Source organism: Clinocottus analis, unplaced genomic scaffold, assembly GCF_023055335.1.
Source record: "Clinocottus analis isolate CAN_PGR_092001 unplaced genomic scaffold, fCliAna1.0.p SCAF_14, whole genome shotgun sequence".
NCBI lineage: Eukaryota > Metazoa > Chordata > Actinopteri > Perciformes > Cottidae > Clinocottus > Clinocottus analis.
The window spans coordinates 6,061,694-6,081,916 of record NW_027175865.1 but is presented as its reverse complement, the minus strand read 5'-3'; the positions used below and the strand labels follow the sequence as shown (position 1 = coordinate 6,081,916).

Sequence of the window (20,223 nt, the reverse complement as noted above, 5' to 3'; positions counted from 1 at the left end):
ATTTGCTCTCGTTGAAACATGCCCCATGAATCATGATCACAGAGACAATTACTTCAATAGTATCACAATTTAGTTTTTTCATTTTCTTATGTCACTAAAGAACCTGTTCCCCGCTCAGTCATTTGGAGCTGAATCACCAGCTGCTGCACAGCGTTGAGTATCAGATTTGAAGCTTTATTAGACTCATTCTAAGTCACAAATATTGCATCTCAAAAATAGACAAGATGAAAAACAGTATCTCTTATAAAATATACAGTTCAAAGATTACCAGTGTGACAGCTAAATACAAATGTTAAAATGCATAAGACAATTTCACATTGAAATCTCACAAACAAAACAGTGCCTGTAACTTTTAACCTTTGATCTCCATCTCACTTGTTTCTTTGCTTCCAACTGAAACTTTTCAGTTTTTATATTCCACATTTTCTTCTTGATTTTGCGGCAAACACTGGAGTCCATCAACTCCACGCGTAAAGGTCGAGATTTGCGATCAAAGATTAGTAAACACAAAAAATAGCTCTTATTCTTCTGCTTTAATTTGCATGGACATGGAGACCTTTTTGGTTTCCTAATGTAAGCATGTGAATATTGTTTGAATTCTTTTTTTATGTACTGTATATACACAGATTCAAGTTACAAATAACCCCATAACCTTTATGTATTTGATTTGTTTAATAACAAAAGGCCAAATAAAACAAAACCTAAGAGTTAGAATCCTTGATTTTCATAAGTATTTTCATAAAATCATTTGTTTTGGCGGGGTCCGCCTTTCCTATAGGCATTCACTGTTACTGCTGATGCAAGCAGAATGTGTTCTGCTGCTGCTTAACATTAAAAGCATCCAACTGGAGAATCAGTGTTTTATTGTGACCAATAATAACGTGTACAAAACAAAGCAACGGTCACTTTTGGAAGACGTTTTGACAGTGTTATTATTTAATCATACAAGTCGCTGTTCATGGAGAGCTGTCGCAGTAATCACAGATGACACCAAATCAACCAGGATGGAAATCTGAGGGATTACAACGATGTAAGAGCCCAGAAGAAGAAGCCAAGTTGTCTGCATGTTGTCGTGTCGTCACATTAAAAAAAAAAAAAAAAAAAGGCGTTTTACAGTTATTTGTCTCTTAACTCCTCTTTGCTTTTTTGGACGGTGGCCTTCAACCCCACCAGCGCAGCTTTGGAGGAGGAGCCGTCGTCGGAGGTTCCACGTCAAAGACCGCCCCTTGTCCGACTGAAGCGCAGATGAAGTAAAGGTTGGTGCCCAGCATGACCAGTATGGGAAAGAAGGAGAAGCCGAAGCCCAGCCCCCTGATGCTGCTGTCCAGAGAGAGGCAGAGCCAGTAGATCAGCCTGCAGCACAGGAAACAACACAAATTATCAGCTAGAGGCCAACAAGACGCACATCAACATGACAAATGGAGCCGATCACGACCCACATACACACACCCCTTTCAGCAGGAATGTTAGGCGGCTTGGGCGTGATTCATGCTTTCCACATCTGTGACGCGTGTCCGCGCAGCCAGAGCGACGTCACGCTCAGACAAAGCCCTTTGTTTGTTTTTGCACATTCAGCCTTTTTTAACTAAATGGACTTGAGCGGGGAAACCTGCGCTGAGCGTAAAGGATCCAAACGTCTCCTTTTCAAGAGCTCTTCTTCAGCTCAAGTCTCTTTTTCAAGAAAGTTGAATCGAGGCTTCCTCTCATTCACGCCTTAAATCATTTTGAAAAGTGCTTGATGACTCAAAGGCTCTGGATTGATAAATGAATAGATGCTTCTTCTCGTTTTACATCTCCCCCTCATGTATTTGTTCCCTCTGACCGTCCTGCTGATGACGAAGTCGACGGCTGTTCACAGACGTTTACCATCCTGGTGCATTTAAGGCCCGGACAGTAAAAAATTGTATCAGGCGAATGATCAATTGTGATCTTATGTTTTTGGCGAGAAACCTGAATAAATTGTTTTTTTTTTATCTCTCTCTCTCGCTCGCTCTCTCGACTTTTTTTGTCAAATGGTTGTACATTTTTTAACCACTTTGTGTGTGTTACTGTAAAAGGTGAATGCATTTTAAAAATCACTGCTCCAACTGTTCTTCAGCCCTGTTAAACTTTGATCCATTGTACTTACTGTTGCACGCATGCAAAGTTACAACAGGAAGTAGAAAGTACTCGCTAACACAGTAAGTGGTTTAAATATGGCTAAACGGAGATTAGTAATAATCCTTCATGATCAGTTACGTGGCTTCACTGCGTTGTAAAGTTGTGTCATGCGGTGTAAATCAAGTGTATTACTGACGGGAATAAACAACCTCAACTACACAATCATGTACCAGCTGGAAAGTAAATATCTTCTATCCCATCACACATTCCCGGTTTGGATCCTAAACATTCAACAACGCATACCTGCCAAACACAAATATGATGGTGAGCAGCGGCACCAGTTTCAGCAGGTCCTGGCTGATGTAGGTTGCCATGACTGCGAGCTGCAGGAAGTAGATGAGGAAGAGGGCCAGCGACTCGTTGACGTAGTGCCAGTGCACCGCCACTTCTCTGTGCAACCGTTTGCCCTGATAGAGGGGCTTCAGGGCGCTGTAGCGCAGCCGGGCCACGCCCTGCACCACCACACCTGCAGAGAGACGAGGGTCAGTTTTACCGGGTTTTATTCTGTGGGAAGGTCCTTAACGTGTTTGTGTCAGTACACAATAAACTGGACACACGAGGTCTTACCGAGCAGGATGGGGACGATGCCGAAGAAGGCGCAGCGTAGAGTGTACACCACCCTGAGGGGGGCGCTCCCCAGCTGAGGCGGGTCAAAGGGAAGGAGGGCGTAACCGCCCCACAGCAGCAGAGGGAAGAGGAGTCCCGCGGCCGCCGTGGACAGGGCTGTCGTCAGCTTGCTGCCGCACAGTTGCTCACACAGGTCTGAGGAAGGAGGATGTATTAAAGACGTTCATTTCTGTCTTCGGTGGGACAGCACGATGGCAGCAGGAGGACGAGACTGAAGCCAGAGCATGACCACCACAGGAAATGCAAGAAATGCCTTTGAATGTGTCAGAGTGACCAGCTCTTCTGCCAGCAGCGGGTCTTCCTCTACTATTGTGGCGGGCGCAGTCAGCTGGTGTAGTTAAGGGAGGAGTTAATAGAATGTAGGTTTGTATAATTAGGTTAATATGTACATAGTTTTGGATAGATAATGAATAGTTCATAAACAGTATTGAATAATAATCTATCTGATTCTTCCCTGGTGCACAAGAATAAACAAACACCATTTTCCACTAAAGAAAAGTTACAAAAGTGTTAATTATAGTTCTCAGAAGGAAATGAATGCAGGCTTGGCAGGTTAAAAAAAAAAAGTAATCGGGCAAGAAAATGACAAGTGATGCGTCTCTAGAACAAAGTGATCAGATATGTGACCAGTTCAACTCAAAGTTGCTCATGTAAAACTAAACCTGCTCAGGTATTTTTACTCGACAAGGCAACGAATAGTAAACGACTCAAAATCCACAGCACATGAAGCTCTTACGCTCTTCACATGTGGAGATAACGAGATTATGTTTTCCCTCTTCCTCTCAAAAAGAATACAACAGGATTTAGTATCACAATGACACAGTAGTTTGTAAGCATCTGTTTAAACGGTAATCTTTCTTAATCTGCCTTTAATTTGATGTAATAGATGTTGAATGAGGATTTTTGGACAGGAAACAAGTAGAGACGGATTAGGGGATTAAGAAATCTGATGCTTGGTGGGTCCGCCAGGGTTTATGGCCTTAGTTTTGTCCCAGACTCTCGTCTTTTCTCTGCCGTCTCACTAATAAAATGCTGGCATCAATTTACGTCTTCATCGTCTTCTCTCATTAACACCACATTGTCCTTATTTTATGATTTCTCGTTGGCAACTCTGAATTTCTGATGCATTATTTTCTTTCATTATTCTGCCAACCAACTTCTTACTCTCAAATCCCTATTTCTATACAGAAATATCACTAAATGATTGATGTTTTCACGGGTTAACGATGAGTGTAGATATTAAATAGTGGATACAACGTTGCTGTTGTTTTTTAAGTGCATATGTTTTTGCATAATAACTTCCTTGAAGAGGAACATTTTGGGGGATAATGTGCAGCCATGAGGTAAATCCATGACTCTGCTGTTCCTGGTCAGGGCAAACATCCAATCAATTATGTGATGACTTGAATGTTAGGCAGGGAGTTTTCTGATAAATGAGTCACACATTGAAGTCTGGTTTCCTACTCACAGTACTTGTCGTCCGGTTCTGTCCACACTGGATGAAACTGCGCCGCTGAGTCGAGCTCCGTCTGCGGCTCCTTGTCGACGTCCTCTATGAACAGCCTGCTCTCGTCGGGGAGCTCTTTGCTGGACGGACGCACAATCGTGACTCGTGGAGAGAAACCCTGAGCATCTTTCTCTGAAATCCAAGTTGACTGTTCGTCTTCTTCCTCCCCTTCATCTTCATCATCTGCCAGCGAGCCACCCCCATTATGGTCCCGCTGCAGCTCGAGCTCATCGTCCCTCCACCTGTCGCCCTCGGGCATGCTTTCCCTCCACTTGCTCTTTCCGTCGGCCGGGCTCCGCTCCTCCGGCAGGTCCCGGCTTCCTCCAGAGAGCTCCATGTCTTCAGGCTCAGAAACACCTTTTCCTGACCGGACTCCATCGTCGTTGTCTGTCTGAGGCCTCTTGTCTCTGTCTTCAGGCCATGGCAGAGTGTTCGGCTCCAGATGAGCAGAGGTGGTCATTTCCTCCTCCTCTTCTTCTTCTTCCTTCTCCTCCTTGTCCTCCTCCTCCTCCTCCTCTTTAGAGTTCTTCATTTCTTCTTCTCCTTTGTCCTCCTCCTCCTGCTGCTGCTGCTGCTGCTTGTCGTCTATAACTTCATATCTTTCCTCTACGCTCTCTTCTGGCTTTTTACTTCCGGCTATTTGTGGCTCTGCAGGTGGAAGTGCCTCGTCCTCGGTTGAGATTAAACCAGCTTGGCCAGACATTTTTTTAATTTAAATTTTCTGTCTTTTTAGTCTGTGTGCGCTGTCAAGATTCTGACTGTTAGCAAATCTTCTTCCAGCTGCTAAAAGTCATTTTTTCTTCATTTGTCTGTGATGGGGCGGAGTACAAAAACATGTTAAACTACTATGTCCTGCTCCGCCTTCAAAGAAGGAAAATCAAAGTTCACTGTTTATCATGGGAGTGTTGCCCTGTGGAGCCGTCACGCTGTATGCAGCGTGTTCATGCAGCGTGTTCATGCAGCTGTCTGATTTGATTGAGTGCATGTCTGAAGATCAGACTAATTCCACTTAAAAATAGCAATAAATATGCAACATTTGTTCCGTTAATTTAAGTATTGATTGAATGGTGAAGTATCAGACTCAAACATCAAATCAGGTATCACAAATAACAAGTGTAACAAGTGAATTAAAAACTTTGTGAAAATACAGAATGAGCTTATTTGAAGAATGTTGGTACCTTATTTCACCACAGTTAATAGAGTTTAAATCATATCTTAAAGTAAATAACAACGTGAAATAACAATTGGCCTCATTATCAATTCATCTGGAGAGGACTTTGTCGATCACCCTTTAATCGTTTGGTCTATTTAAAAAAAAAAAAAACGCCAAACTGCTCGTTTTGTCCAGTTCAAAACCTAAAAACAGTCCAGACAAACTTAACATGAACTTACATGTAAAGAAATCTTGTGAACACTAATAATAAAATCAGGAGAACTTGCAAAATCATATAGCTCTACTCTAAATACTCTTTTACTTATTTACTTACTTAGTTTCTGTTGAAAACAGAAAGGTTTTGTTCAGCTCCAAAGCAATCTCTGCGGCAGTTTATTTGTTTATGGAGGACCAAATAATCTCTAAATATGATAGAACTATATTTACACTTCAGTTGATCTGAATCAGGAGGTGAAGTGAAAACTGATGGACTGCAGACAAAGGTGTGCTTTTATCTATATCTGGTACAATACACAGATTGTACATTGTGCCTGCTGAATAAAAAAAGTTTCAAATTTAAGATTTTTTTGTTTAAGTGATTGAACTTCAACAAAAAATCATAACAAAACACATAAAAAGCACATACAGTAGAGACCAAAGCCTAGTGCATCTTTTAATATGTCCCAAGTGTGTCCAACCCAACTTTGGAGATAATATAGATTATTCTAACCGGCTAATTATTAACAGAAAAAAACACAGTTTAATTTCGGCCATAAAGTGAGTAAGAAGCTGGATGAACATGTCTGCATTCCTGCTCTATGAAGACACAATAACAGCTGGACTTTGCCTCAGAATGAAGTTGGCGTGTTGATTGATTGTTACTGCGAGATGAAACTAGGAAACATGGCGGGATTTGTAACACATTTGTTGACACTAAAAGTGAGACTTTCAGACGAATCCCTGTTTTGAGTCTGGTTTCAGGGGAGATTATTGGTTCATATTTAAAAATAGGATCAAGTTACCTGTAAGGAAATGTCGACCTAGTACTGCATTTCCTTATCTTACACGTCTGTTCGCTGTCACATTGCAACACAATGTGACACTTTACAAACTCTGAAACTATTCGCTGAGAGCTGCCAGCTTGCTACAGACAGACTCAACAGGCTCACTGTTGAGTTTCACTTGAAAACGGATTTATTTGCTTCATTTGAGTGGGTTAAGATTCACAGAGCTGTCTCTCCTGCGTCTCGCTCTTTAGCTGGTGAGGCCTGTGGAGCAGTGGGTCATGTAGTTTCTGGCTAAAGCCGAAACTTGTTTGGCAACTCCAGAAACGTATCGACGACCGAGCCCTGTGAGATTGAAGCAGTTACACACATAAACACCTTGAAGGTAAATACTGACGCAGGCTTACCTTTTCTGACTCCGCTCACATTACAGCAACCCTCCGCAAAGTTGTGTCCAAAAGCAGCGAGACCGAGCTGTTCCTCACAGGAGAAGTGACCTGGCAGGTGCAGCCAGGATCTGAATCGCCAGGGAGGAAGAACCGGTGAAGAGGTGTCACTCTGCCTCTATTTCCACGTACCGAAAAACACAAGTCACAGCAGAGATCCGCCCGTTGTAGTCCCTTCGTGTCAGAGGGTGTCTTCTTCTTCATCTTTCAGGTTTATTGGCGACTGGCAAACAACTGTTTGGTGCATTACTGTCTGAGGGTGTCAAACCAGAATGGTCCTTTAATGGAGGACCGGAGGAGTCATGTGTCAAAGAAAACTAATTTGTAATCCTGATTCAGTGTCGTCCTGTCAAATCAAGGATGTTTGCACCCAGTCTGATAAATTGTGCTCTGAACGCAATGCTCCAGTTAGACATTAGTGCTTTCTCACTGTCTACTTGTGTTCTCGACTATGTCATTTGTGCTCTACCCATTTTATTCATTTTGCACAATTCAAAAAATAAAATCAAAAACATAAACAAACATAACGGAGATAAATGAATATCACAAGGCAGGAAGAGGCAATAAGCCAACTGAGCCTTATTGAAGCCTCCACCTATGTACTATTTAACATTTTATAAAATTACAGTTTGTACAGAAACTTAACGTGTGCTCACCACTCCATTACAGCATTATTGCTTTTGATTTAAACATTTCATGCTCTCAAAAAAGCCCCTTGAATCAGAAGTATACACTCATTCTTGATAAGGAGGTTTTTGTTTGCTTGTTTCTATCACTTTTGAGTCAAGACCTTAAGATCTATTTACTTGTTTGTCTCAACAATTGACAAATGTCAAGAATAAAGCCGTTAAATTATTTTTGAATAAGTATATAGTATGAAGTTATAGATCTTAACATATTCAACAATATCTTATCCCCAGCACAGTAAAAAAGACCGTTTCAATACGCCTACCGATGCTTTCCTTTAGTGTGGTGATTTTTTTTTATCTTGCTCTGTTTACCAGAACAAGCAGGAATCTTCATCCCACACATGACACCCTCTGCAGTTGTGAGCATCTGAGTAAAATATCTTTGAAGTAACACTACACACCCAGTAGGCTCCTAGAACGGGTCTAAAATAATACATTAAACCAGCTGAGTACTACATGAAACACTCCTTTGTTTTCAGTCGGTCATTACGATAACAAGCAATGATAATGCTGTCTGGATTTTTTTTTTTTTTTAAAGGCGAGTTCTTGTTATCTACACGCACATTGACCTGTACAAGTTTTGTAGTTTGAATGATTCATCCGTCAAAACGCACAAAGCCTTTCTTCAGCCCATCTCGGTGCATAGTGCAGCAGTCAAGTCATCAAACAGGACGGGTGAGGGTGTAGCAGCTGCTTCACACAATTACTATAATCATCAGATACATATTTTCCCAATTATGTATTTGCCTCCATCTTTAAATCATGTCTGGATGTAAATGGGAAGGTATTGAGGCATCGAGTCACATTGGATTCAAACATCACACACGCCGTGGAAAATAAAACAACCAGATCATCACATTTTATTTCAAGAGCATAATAATCACAATTTATTGACTTTTTGTTCAAAACACACAAAATCCAAACGTGTCCACTGAACAATATTTGAATAACTTGACACAGCCGAAGTTCTATTTGGCATTTAGAAACTTTTAATTGTTTTACCCAACCCTAAAGATGTCGATACACATTAAGTAATAATGATGTACAAGTCAAGTTGCACTATTTTTTTTAAAACAAGGTGCCAAAAAAAAGAAAAATGTATGAATGTTTGTGAAATCAATCCAATAACATCAATCTAATCTCATGACGGTAATAGTAAAACAAATTAAAAATAAAGAAAAGCTTTCAAATACATGTCCACATAATGAGAAAATAATGAAAGCTGAAACTACACAAGTAAGTGTGTGACGAGAAGGCATTTCTTATAGAGGTTTCAGTCCTGTTGAGGGATTTGTTATGTAACAAACTGATGGTACATTCAAAGCTTTGGCAACTAAGGCAAATTTAAAAACCAACTGAAATGGCATTAAGAAAATCATGACATCAATGTGCACGTATTTTATCTCGCAGGGCCTCAAACTCTCCTCACAGATTCCCAATATAAAAGCGCAAATTCTGTTGTTTTTTTAATATCCAAAAGCAAGGAAATCTCCTACACAACCATATTTATTAAACACAAACTATTCCACAGTACTTTAGCGGCCTCTAACAATTCCTTGTAAGCGTCATGGCTTAAACCTGCAATAATGATTAGTGTTGACCACTTGGAGGAACGAGAAACAAGTTGTTACACAAGACAACATTGAAATATCAGCACCTTTTAGGACGGTTTAGCAAATTTATGAACTACAATTTGCCCATTTCACATCCAGCAGTTACGCAGAATTATCATAATTCATTTGGGTTTGTGTTTGTGTCCAATAGGCTAATATTACCTCTTTTTTAAGCTCAAATTTTCATCTCAACCAACTCCTGAGGCAAATATCTGTGTCTTTAGCTGTGAAATGCTTCACTATGTTGACCAACTAGTTGCTAACTGTGACAGTCTGCTTTGTACAGTGTTTTTTTGTGTGATTTTGTTGCTGAAAACAGTTGATTCTTGTGGCCAAAAATGGCACCATGAGAACAGTGAGAATGAACGAAAACAGGAAGGTTTGCGGCCACAGGGTCAAAAGGGTGCAAAGCTCTGTTAAGCACGTACGTTCTTTGTGCGTTCATTGCATACGAGTGACCCCTATTACATTATTATAATTAAAATATACAATTTAAAAAAACAAAAAAGTATTTCCAAAATATGATCCTGTGTCTTTGTCGAGTCAAATCATTCGAATTAAAATCAAAACAGGGTAGCAGAGCAGTATCATAGTGTTTGGAAATCAGTCGGCAAAAATGTTTACATTTTCCTAGAATATGATTGAGCTTCATAAGGCTCTGTACGCAATTAGCAGTTTGTCCTGAAATATGGAAACACGAAGAACCTTTCAGAAAGAGCGATGAAAAAAGTACAGAATGAGAGATTGTAGTGAGTTACAAAAGATAGTGGAATGGAGGCTCGTCCGGATGCGATCTCACAAACACAGCTCTCTACAGTTTCTATTTGCTTTGACCGTTTCCCTTTTAAAATCATTTGAACAGCAACTGTTTTATAGTTACAATAAAACTGACAAAAACTACATCTAAAAGTTAAATGTAAACCGGGACAATCAGTGCCAGTTCCAAAAAAGATTATTAGTAATACTAATATTCTGACGACAGAGATAAAATAATTTTAAAAAAGCAGAATAGAACAAGATGAACAAGTTAGTCAGAAAAGAGCTGCAGAATATCGAGTCTGACCGACTGACAAAATGACTAAAAACATGTGATTTCATTGACAAGATTGTATTCTAAAACAGCAACTTTTTTGGTCAGACCGGGTGTTTCATCAAGCCTGGTTACTAACTTCAAAGCCTGCATCCTGATCGATGAGCGAGTCTTCTGTATTGTCCCCGTGCTCAGTGGGCGTCTCCTGGAGTTGCTGGATGGAAGTCTCTTCTTTCTGCTGGATTGACGTCTCTGTGTTGTGCTCCAGCTCCTCTTTTACCGCCTTTGCTGGAGAGGAATCACTCTCTGCTTCTGAATGGTTGGGGCCACCAAGCTTCGTTTCACTGCCAGCTTTTTTTCTGTTGAGTGAACCTTTAGGACGGCCCCTTTTCCGCGTTGGTGCAGCATCACCTGCAGCTTCACTTTTTGGTGTACTTGGGGGACGGCCCCTTTTTCTCGGGGATCCAACATTGGGGTCGCGCGGTGAAGACGCAGGCCAACTCTTGCGCAGGTGAGCGCCTTTCTTAGACTCTGACTTGAAAGGCCGACCGCGGCTTCTGCGAGGGGCTGGTTGAGAGTTCTCTGGAGGATCAGCGCGGGGGTATTTCCTCGGCCTTCCCAGCGGCTTCCATACTTTGGGCTTCTTCAGCTCCTCAGGGGATGGCAGAGGGTACTTCCTTGGCCGTCCCCTTTTGGCTGGTTGTTTTCTTGGTCGACCACGCTTCCCTCGTGTTGGCGGGCCTCTCTTCGGCTGGCCCACCTTTCTGTGCACCCTATATGAAGGAGGGTTCTTGTTTAAAGAGCCTTTGGGTCGACCCCTGCCTCTCTTTGCTGGCTGGGAGTCATCTGTCTCCAGTTCTTGTTCATCTTCACTGCCCTCTACAATCTTTTTTTTTGGCCTTCCCCTCCCTCTTTGAGGCTTTGCTGCATGCTTCTCCTCATCCTCTTCCTCCTCCTCCTCTTCTTCTTCTTCTTCTTCCTCACTGCTCACCTCTGTCTCTAGCATGGGTTTCTTATTGAGAGAGCGTCTTTGTCGTCGACGCATTACAGAACTGCCTTCATTCTGTCCCCTTGTAAAATGTTCTGACTTGCGATTCAAGGATCCTTTAGGACGACCCCTTTTCTTTTTTGGTGTATCAGAGCCACCGTTCTGTAAGTCTTTTGCATCAGCATTCTCAGAGGTGTTTTTGCTGAGAGGATTTCTTGGTCGGCCTCTTTTCTTAGGAGAATGTTCGGCCGTAGGACTGTTTTCATTACTGGCCTGTTCGTCTCCTGATCCTTCCTGAACTGTGTCTTTTGTGAGTTTTGGACGCCCTCTTCCCCTCGTAGACTGCTTGGACCCACCGTTGGAAACCTGCTGTGTGAGGTTAACATCTGTAATACAAACTTTCAACTTCTTTGAACCTTGTGGCCTACCCCTTCCTCTCTTAATTGGACTGCTCCTGGGCATTTCTACACTGGCCTTTTCCTCATTGCTCGGCGCATCTATTTGTTCTGTCTCTTCCATCTTTATTTCTTCTTCCATACTGTTGCCGTCCGCTTGGACCACTTCGGTTATGTCTGCACCTGTAAACTGAATATTGAAAGCACAATTATTGTTTAATTCATTCATTTTGAGAATCAACTGTAATGTGGTAATTTTCCAAGCAAAATGCCAAACATGCGATTTGCAGGATCTAAAATGCAAGATTGTGCTGCTTTTCTAGGCCTTACTTGGGCTGTTAGTCAGACTAAACAAGATCTTCTGGTGTTTTTATAGATATAGACAAAAGGACTAGTAAAATAAGAAAGAAAATAAATCATCTGATTATTCACATGAAATTGATATAATTGTTAATTAAATAACTGATTTTGAGCTATAACAAGAAAGTTCTGCAAAATAGATATTGATATAATATGAGTATGGGGTACGTAGAATTAACAATGTCTTAAAAAAACATGAACGATATCTTCTTACAATGTTTAATTTAAAGGCTTTGGTAAAACAAAAAATATTGTCGTTACAAGACTTTTTTGTCTGAGAGCTGAAGGAGTTTCTGGTGAACTGCACACTGACAAATACAGAAATAACCAATCTTCTCTCTGATGGTCTCGTTTACTTATGTAGGCCCTAATAAGTCATTAGTATTACATTGAGATGGTTTCATAACCAGTTAAAAGTTCCTCACAGTATCTTTAATGGTACACAATTTAATGTGTCTAACTGGACATAATCACTGACACACTTGTGTGAAACAATGATTAATTATAACAAAAACAATAACTATACCCTTATTATATGTGTATTCACAAGTCTGCATACTGTTTATATCCAGGGATTATAACTGTCGAATGTTTTACTGATCCATCACAACAGCACAACAGAAAAACTAGTATTAAAGAAAAATATACCTCTGGCTCCAAAATTAAACTATTAATGTTTTGCTAAAAAGGTAACAAAATATAATCTACAAGAACAAACTGCAAGTCTAGCATATACATGTTAATATTCGTATAGCCTATATTAATTTGGGGGGCGAGGGGTGGGGGAATATATTATCTTAAAATTAAAGGGTTTTGCACGGTTGTGACTTTTTCCCGGATTACAAGCTCGCAAAGGCGGGAAGGCGTACCGATAGTAGAGGAGGCTACAAATAATAATAATAATAATAATAATAATGTTGTGTTATTAAGCTATATATTCAAACATCTGTAAAGTTTTTTTTTTAATTGTAAAAGCTCCATGCACTCTCAAATGTAACTCAAACGCAATCATTTCGTGAAATGTAGACAACCGCTTTGACTATCAGATTGTTTTCCAGGTAATAGTCAGCTTCAAAATAATCGACGGCGATGAAAAGAGTAGCTATCAGAGAAATATAGATAAATTACTGCAACAACTAAAATGCATATCTCACCTTAAAGAAGTTATCAGTAAGAGTTTAGCTTATTTTTCATAAATGTCCGATTGTCCAAAAAGCTTATGTTATAAAAGTACAGCTTTATTGTTGCTGTGATGGCTGTTTAAATTTGCAACCACTTCCGGGTGTCCGTGACAAGAAGAAGGCTCCGACAGAAACAGCAGCGCAGAGCTTAAGTTCCGCCTCAATGTCCATGATTACCGCTGCTACTGTATCATACTGCCATCGTCTTCTTGCAGGTTTTACGGCTATTTGAATCCACTTTGTCGCATTGCTGCCACCTTCAGGCATTACTCTTATTTTATGTCTCTAGTGTGCACTTTAGCCATTTGGTGCTGTAATCCCGAAAATGTCCCCACTACAGGATTAATAAAGGAATATCTAATCTAATCTATTCTCCCTCGGTATCCATACTTCTACAATTCGTTTCTGCTAATCTAAATGAGGCCCATTATATATAAAAAGAATGCTACAAGTACAGATCTAACTTCAGTAAAGTTGAACCAGAATTAAATTGCCTAGTTTCTTTGACCCTGAGAAAAAAAGTGATCAGTTCTAAATGTTTCATTTGGTATCATCTGCACACAAACAAAAAAGGTGGTGAGGAAAATTAACAATTTCACACCCTTCATATGACATTATAGTAACATCTGATGTGTACAACACTGGCTACTCGTGGTCTACCAATTCATTTTGTGAACGACCCCTGGCTACATCTCAAATCTCCTGCACATATCTGAAAGCAATCGCCGTTTAAGACCCAGTGACTTCATCAGACTCATCATTCCAAAAGTTTGTACTGTGTTTGGTCTAAACGCCTTTTATATTGCCGCTGAAAATGACTGGAACTCACTACAAAACACGCTCAAACCAACAGCTGTCACCTCTCTCAACATGGTCAAATAAAAGCTGCAACACGTCACAGTTAACTGCTGTAATTGCTCACCAGCCATCACTTCTCTTTTCCATTTTTACAAAGAACATCCAGTAATCCGCCTTTTTTTGTACATAGTGTTTAATTATTTACCTACGTTGTTTGTAGCCATTTTCTCATGTTTATCATCTGTGCGGTTACATTCAGGTACACCAGCATGAGCTGAAATAGTTTAATACTTCTTCCTTCACTTTCTCACTACTGTAAATAAATTCTTGGTGACACAAGAAACAATATGAGATACGTCTATTTCTATTCATAGAGGCAGTTTATTTACAAATATGACAAGGCAATAAAAATTATGGTGGCTGACCGGTTAGTCCTAAAATATGGATCGCAACCCCGAGAACACATTTAATCTCTAAAAAAATACTGAAGTCCAGAGGCGAGTTGAAAAGATGCTAGCCCAGATGTGATGTCAGGACTCTAGCTCTTTAGTTTTACAGTTTTTAATCTTTTTTCCAAGATTTGTTTGGACTTTTTTTCTCCTTCCACGTCATTCCCCAGCAACTAGCTCTCAATCTGAGAGCTAAATGAAAGCTGCTTAATGAGATGACAAAGAAAAAAAGCAAGCACAATGAAACAAGTTGGAAAAGTTATTCAGAAAACAGCACAGCTGCAGAATATCTAGCCTACCCGACTGAGAAAATGTGACTTCATTGACATATTCATATTTTGTTTTGCTTTTTTGGTCAGACTGGGTGTTTCATCAAGCCTGGTTACTAACTTCAAAGCCTGCATCCTGATCGATGAGCGAGTCTTCTGTATTGTCCCCGTGCTCAGTGGGCGTCTCCTGGAGTTGCTGGATGGAAGTCTCTTCTTTCTGCTGGATTGACGTCTCTGTGTTGTGCTCCAGCTCCTCTTTTACCGCCTCTGCTGGAGAGGAATCACTCTCTGCTTCTGAATGGTTGGGGCCATCAAGCTTCGTTTCACTGCTGGCTTTTTTTCTGTTGAGTGAACCTTTCGGACGGCCCCTTTTCCGCATTCGTGTAGCGTCACCTGTAGCTTCACTTTTTGGTGTACTTGGGGGACGGCCTCTTTTTCTCGGGGATCCAACATTGGGGTCGTGCGGTGAAGAGGCAGGCCAACTCTTGCGCAGGTGAGCGCCTTTCTTGGACTGTGACTTGCAAGACCGACCGCGGCTTCTGCGAGGGGCTGGTTGAGAGTTCTCTGGAGGATCAGCGCGGGGGTATTTCCTCGGCCTTCCCAGCGGCTTCCGTTCTTTGGGCTTCATCAGCTCATCAGGGGATGGCAAAGGGTACTTCCTTGGCCGTCCCCTTTTGGCTGGTTGTTTTCTTGATTCTTGTTCATCAGAGAACAAGCTCTTCTCTACAATCTTTTTTTTTGGCCTTCCCCTACCTCTTTGAGGCTTTGCTGCGTGCTTGTCCTCCTCTTCCTCCTCCTCTTCTTCTTCTTCTTCCTCACTGCTCACCTCTGTCTCTAGCATGGGTTTCTTATTGAGACAGCGTCTTTGTCGCTGACGCATTACAGAACTGCCTTCATTTTGTCCACTTGCTAAATGTTTTGACTTGCGATTCAAGGACCCTTTAGGACGACCCCTTCTCTTTTTTGGTGTATCAGAGCCACCGTTCTGTAAGTCTTTTGCGTCAGCATTCTCAGAGGTGCTTTTGCTGAGAGGATTTCTCGGCCGGCCTCTTTTCTTAGGAGAATGTTTGATCTTAGGACTGTCTTCATTACTGGCCTGTTCGTTGGACTCTTTAGTTTGCACAGAATTATCTGCAGTGTTGTCTCCTGATCCCTCATGCACTTTGTCTTTTGTGAGTTTTGGACGCCCTCTTCCCCTCGTAGACTCCTTGGACCCACCGTTGGAAACCTGCTGTGTGAGGTTAACATCTGTAATACAAACTTTCAGCTTCTTTGAACCTTGTGGCCGACCCCTTCCTCTCTTAATTGGACTGCTACTGGGCATTTCTACACTGGCCTTTCCCTCAATGCTTGAAGCATCTCCTTGTTCCATCTCTTCCATCTTAATTTCTTCTTCCACACTGTTGCCGTCAGCTTGGACAGCATCGATTAGGTCGGCACCTGTAAACTGAACATAGAAAAGCAAAACTATTGTTTAATAATAATCACTGTCTGCCAAAGTAAAACTTTTTGATATGGATGATGCGTGTACATGTGATAAAGTCAGACTTCAATATTGCATAATAGTAAATCCATTAAACATGGTCATTTTTCAAGCAAAAAATGGGAGGTTTTTAAAATGGGAGAATTTGCTTCTTGTCTTACCCATCAGACAAATAACGACGTTTGATGACGACACATAGTGCTCTAGGATATTTTAAAGGGTATTTTAAACGGTTTATAGACTAAAGGAGTAGTACAATAATGAAGAAAATAAATGACTCAGCTGATTAATCAAGTGGAGAAAAAAAAATCAGTAGTTTGAGAACTGATTTTGAGTGATAACCAGTCGAAGGTTGAAGTCTGGAGCAAACTTCCTGGTTGGCCAAAAATTGTTATTTAATAGATATTCAATAAAATATAAGCGTAAGTTCATAAACTGAATTAGGTTAGGGGGTACTTTCACAGGTGGTACACCATTGAAAAAAGGTTGAAAACCAGGGCTTTAAACTATGGGTTGAATTGGGATATTACTAGCTAATTGTTTTACAAGAAATAAAGTGATTTTAAATATATTTATTTGAAATAAAAGAAATAGATTTATTTAAAATAAATAATGCATATGTTTTTAAATGAACACAACATATGGGAGTGAGATCTATGAGGGTTACACGACATTTTTTATTTCATCTCGACCCAAAATATAATTATTACTCTTCTGCTAACAAAGCTAAGGGAACAAGTTAAATAAACAAACAATCTAAAGTTAGTCTGCAGAATCACACATATAAAGCTACATGCATGTTTTGTATTATTATTTGGAAAGCAATAAACACATTTAGATAGCATACTATTTAAAGTCTATTTACTGGAGTATAATCTTGCAAAAGCGAGAAGGCGTAGCAATAATAAATAATAATAATTACATGACAATTATAATAGTTGGGGGTTCTTAGACTGCATGTTTACAGATGGCAAAATCTGAAAATATGATGTCTTATTGTAACAGCTCAATGTATACTCTGTAATGAAAGTTTAATGCATTTGGTAACATCTAGGGTTTCAGAAACTCGTTCGGACGATGGACCAGATTGTTTTCCAGGTAATAGTCAGCTTCAAAATCGACGGCGATTGAAAAAATAGCTAGCGGCATTTAACAGTGCAATACATTAAGTGAAGTGTATACACCACCTTAAATAAATTACCTGCAAGAGTTTAGCTTAATTCTTCATAAACTACCTATTCGTCAGACAGCCAAATAAGTGGAAAAAAAACAAATACGCGCTTATTGCTGCTGTGATGGCGGTTTGAATTTGCGACCACTTCCGGTTGTCCGTGTTGTTTAGGAGGGCCGGAGGGAAACTGCAGCGCAGAGCTTTCGTTCCTTCGAATCTCTGCTGACCTGTCAGTGCCAGGCCGGCAGACTTGTCATCACCGCGCCCCTTTTAGACGATGCCGCCTCCGTAAAAACAAAAAGTTTGAGATTCGGAATGCCGCAATTAGAAACATAGGAAGTTGAAACATGTCTCCAAACTTCTACTTAAAACAAACCAGTTTAGAAGAATAACGCTGTGCCAAAGAGTTGCAGTTGAGCCAACAATAAATTAAAAAAAAAAACCCTCTGATCTCGCTGATGCACTGAAATTGCTAAATGATGCTGGTGACAGTGAGGTTACTTGTGATAGATAGCCACCGTTAGCTTGAGTGGGAGCTGCTGCAGTACACACAGTCGTTGCCTGAGTTCAAGTTGACAGATTCATTCCTTAAGTATATTAAAGTTGACTATTAACAGGTTTGTCGTTTACAGATACAACTTAACTTGATTCAATCAATCTCAGTTGTCTGGATCAGCAATATCTTTCCACTGTGTTGGACGGGTTTAACCTGAAGGGGAATGTTGGCGATCAACCTAAATTTATTACGGGGTGTATATGAGGTGATGAAAACGATGGTGGTTGACAACAGATTTAATATATATAGTTCAAGCTACAATGTAACTCTTGAAAGAAATAATTACAAATTATTTCTCTTACAAATCAAGTTGAATTTATCAGTAATAAAATGCACCCTTGGTCAATTCAAGGTCTGACCAGTGGCTTCTAATGGCTATTAATGACAAACTTTACTGTGTTACTAACATTAGTCAGCTTACTATGATTCTTCTTAACTTACTGTTCTACTGTTTTGAACTCAGCACAAGCTTTAAGTTAAAACGTCAATCATTTGTATATTTAAGTTTTATATGCAAAAACACTTTATTACTAAATATTATTGAGCAAGTGTATGGTTTTCAATTTCAAAGACTTCTCATGTAGTATAAATACCCTAAAATTGTTTATTTATTTTACCTTTATTGATCCCTCATAGGAAAAGTGTTGCAGTATCACACATATTATCTATAGATTTGTCACTTAAAACTACAACTTCTGTAAAAACTCAACCCTTATCCTACGATATACACCAACTGTGTATATCGTAGGATAAGGATAGGGAGAATGATTGTGGAATCAGTGTTAGCTGAGTTTATTCCAGATTGTTTTTGCTCCTTCTTGTCTTTCCTGTACTCTCCACAAAGGGGAACCATATTGCCAAAGAAAGAAACAATATGGGGGGGGGAAAAAGGCAAGAAAGAAAAAAAAGAGGCAAATTAGAGCAAGGCAGATTATGTTGCATATCGTAGTTGGATAAGGGGGTGGAGTACGAGGTAAAGGCAGATTGATGAGGTCAGCGTCAATAAGAAGAATGCAAAAGAGGAAAAAAATATGCAAATTGTGTTTATATGTGTGTGAGCAGAACAGAGCCAGAGAGAGAGAGAGAGAGAGAGAGAGAAAGAGAGAGAGAGAGAGAGAGAGAGAGAGAGAGAGAGAGAGAGAGAGAGAGAGAGAGAGAGAGAGAGAGAGAGAGAGGTTGTCAGTTCTAAAGAGTGAGACAGAGGCATAGAGAAAATGACAGACATGGCCGGAGGAAAGGAAAGGAGCGTTTGAGAAAGACAACCCCTGAGAGACTGCTCTGAACCCGCTGCCCCGTCTCAACCCTCCTCCTCCTCCTCCCTCCCTGTGTGCTTTGCCATGGTTACCAGACAGGGCTCCCAATGCAGCCAGTTAATGTGTTTTTCAGCGGCAGGAGCGAGCTGGGTACTAATGTGTCTCAGTCTGTCTCCTGCACAATCAATGTCAACTGTCCTGGGATGCACAAACACATGGTGGGGCGGAGAGCCAGGGAACACTGAGCCACCTTGGCTGAGTGTCAGAGCAAGAGTCTGAGAGAGGACCACTCTTCATTTATTCACCTGAAAACTGCAGTCTGGTGCTTCGTTAAGCTGTCATAACATGTGACAAGTTTTATTTGTGCTCTATGTAGGTGGCAAATATCACATGCTGATTTATTGGATGTACATGGTATTTAACAAAAACAACACACATTTTCACAGTTTAAAACATTCAGTTGCTAAATATCCACAAAGTGCAAATCAATCATCCATAACTATAATGAAAGTGTAGAGCTGCAACAACCAGTTGATTAATCAGGTAGTTGATCAACAGATAATTAAATTGCAAAAAGTTTTATATTTAATGAACTGTTTATGTATTATTTACATTTTATGGACCAAATGATTCATGGATTAATTGAGAAAATGATGAGAAACCACTTTTTTATTTCCAACATATTTTATTATACGTTAAACATCACCAAATATCTTTCTGAGAAGAGCTTTAAAATGTCTACGAATAAATAAGCATCCAGGTGATGATACCTGGCTGTCTTAACGTGACACTAACGGTTTTTTAACTTGGATGTTGTAATCTCGAGTGTCTGTAAAACAGCTTGTAGAGATTCCATGTGAAGAGTCATACATCGGGGTCACGAACCTTGGCTGTCTTTTTATTGAACCGTACAAAGCTGGCCAGAAGGAACTGCCCCCTCCAGAGGAGCACGTAGTCTCTTTTCGGCTTTCCATGATGTCTGGAAAGGTCGGGGAATTCTCGCTAGATGACTTCATGCAGTCGAAACTGCTCTGCAGATTTACTCTGATCTGTGATACACTTCTGACATTTGTGATGGTACATGACTTGTA

General features: G+C 40.4%; 3 protein-coding genes across 4 annotated transcripts; all 3 read right to left on the bottom strand.

Moving 5' to 3' along the window:
• Positions 1-243: 243 nt before the first annotated feature.
• tmem79a (transmembrane protein 79a) lies at positions 244-6,963 on the bottom strand. Its single transcript, XM_068575948.1, has 5 exons — positions 6,859-6,963; positions 4,256-5,103; positions 2,728-2,922; positions 2,404-2,626; positions 244-1,353 (listed from the first exon to the last, which is right to left on the bottom strand). The coding sequence occupies exons 2-5, from the start codon at positions 4,995-4,997 to the stop codon at positions 1,161-1,163; spliced, it is 1,353 nt and encodes a 450-aa protein (XP_068432049.1). The 5' UTR covers positions 4,998-5,103; positions 6,859-6,963; the 3' UTR covers positions 244-1,160.
• A 1,453-nt stretch (positions 6,964-8,416) lies between these two features.
• On the bottom strand, positions 8,417-13,256 carry LOC137785223 (chromosomal protein D1-like). Its single transcript, XM_068576343.1, has 2 exons — positions 13,127-13,256; positions 8,417-11,802 (listed from the first exon to the last, which is right to left on the bottom strand). Exon 2 carries the CDS (start codon positions 11,752-11,754, stop codon positions 10,351-10,353), a length of 1,404 nt encoding a protein of 467 aa, XP_068432444.1. The 5' UTR covers positions 11,755-11,802; positions 13,127-13,256; the 3' UTR covers positions 8,417-10,350.
• A 928-nt stretch (positions 13,257-14,184) lies between these two features.
• Positions 14,185-17,477, bottom strand: LOC137784936 (chromosomal protein D1-like). Of its 2 annotated transcripts, none has more exons than XM_068575933.1 (2): positions 17,354-17,477; positions 14,185-16,116 (listed from the first exon to the last, which is right to left on the bottom strand). In XM_068575933.1, the coding sequence occupies exon 2, from the start codon at positions 16,048-16,050 to the stop codon at positions 14,773-14,775; it is 1,278 nt and encodes a 425-aa protein (XP_068432034.1). In that variant the 5' UTR covers positions 16,051-16,116; positions 17,354-17,477; the 3' UTR covers positions 14,185-14,772. The 2 variants fall into 2 exon arrangements, with proteins under 2 accessions (XP_068432034.1, XP_068432035.1); XM_068575934.1 differs by having other exon boundaries at positions 14,185-16,136; positions 17,354-17,471.
• Positions 17,478-20,223: the final 2,746 nt, after the last annotated feature.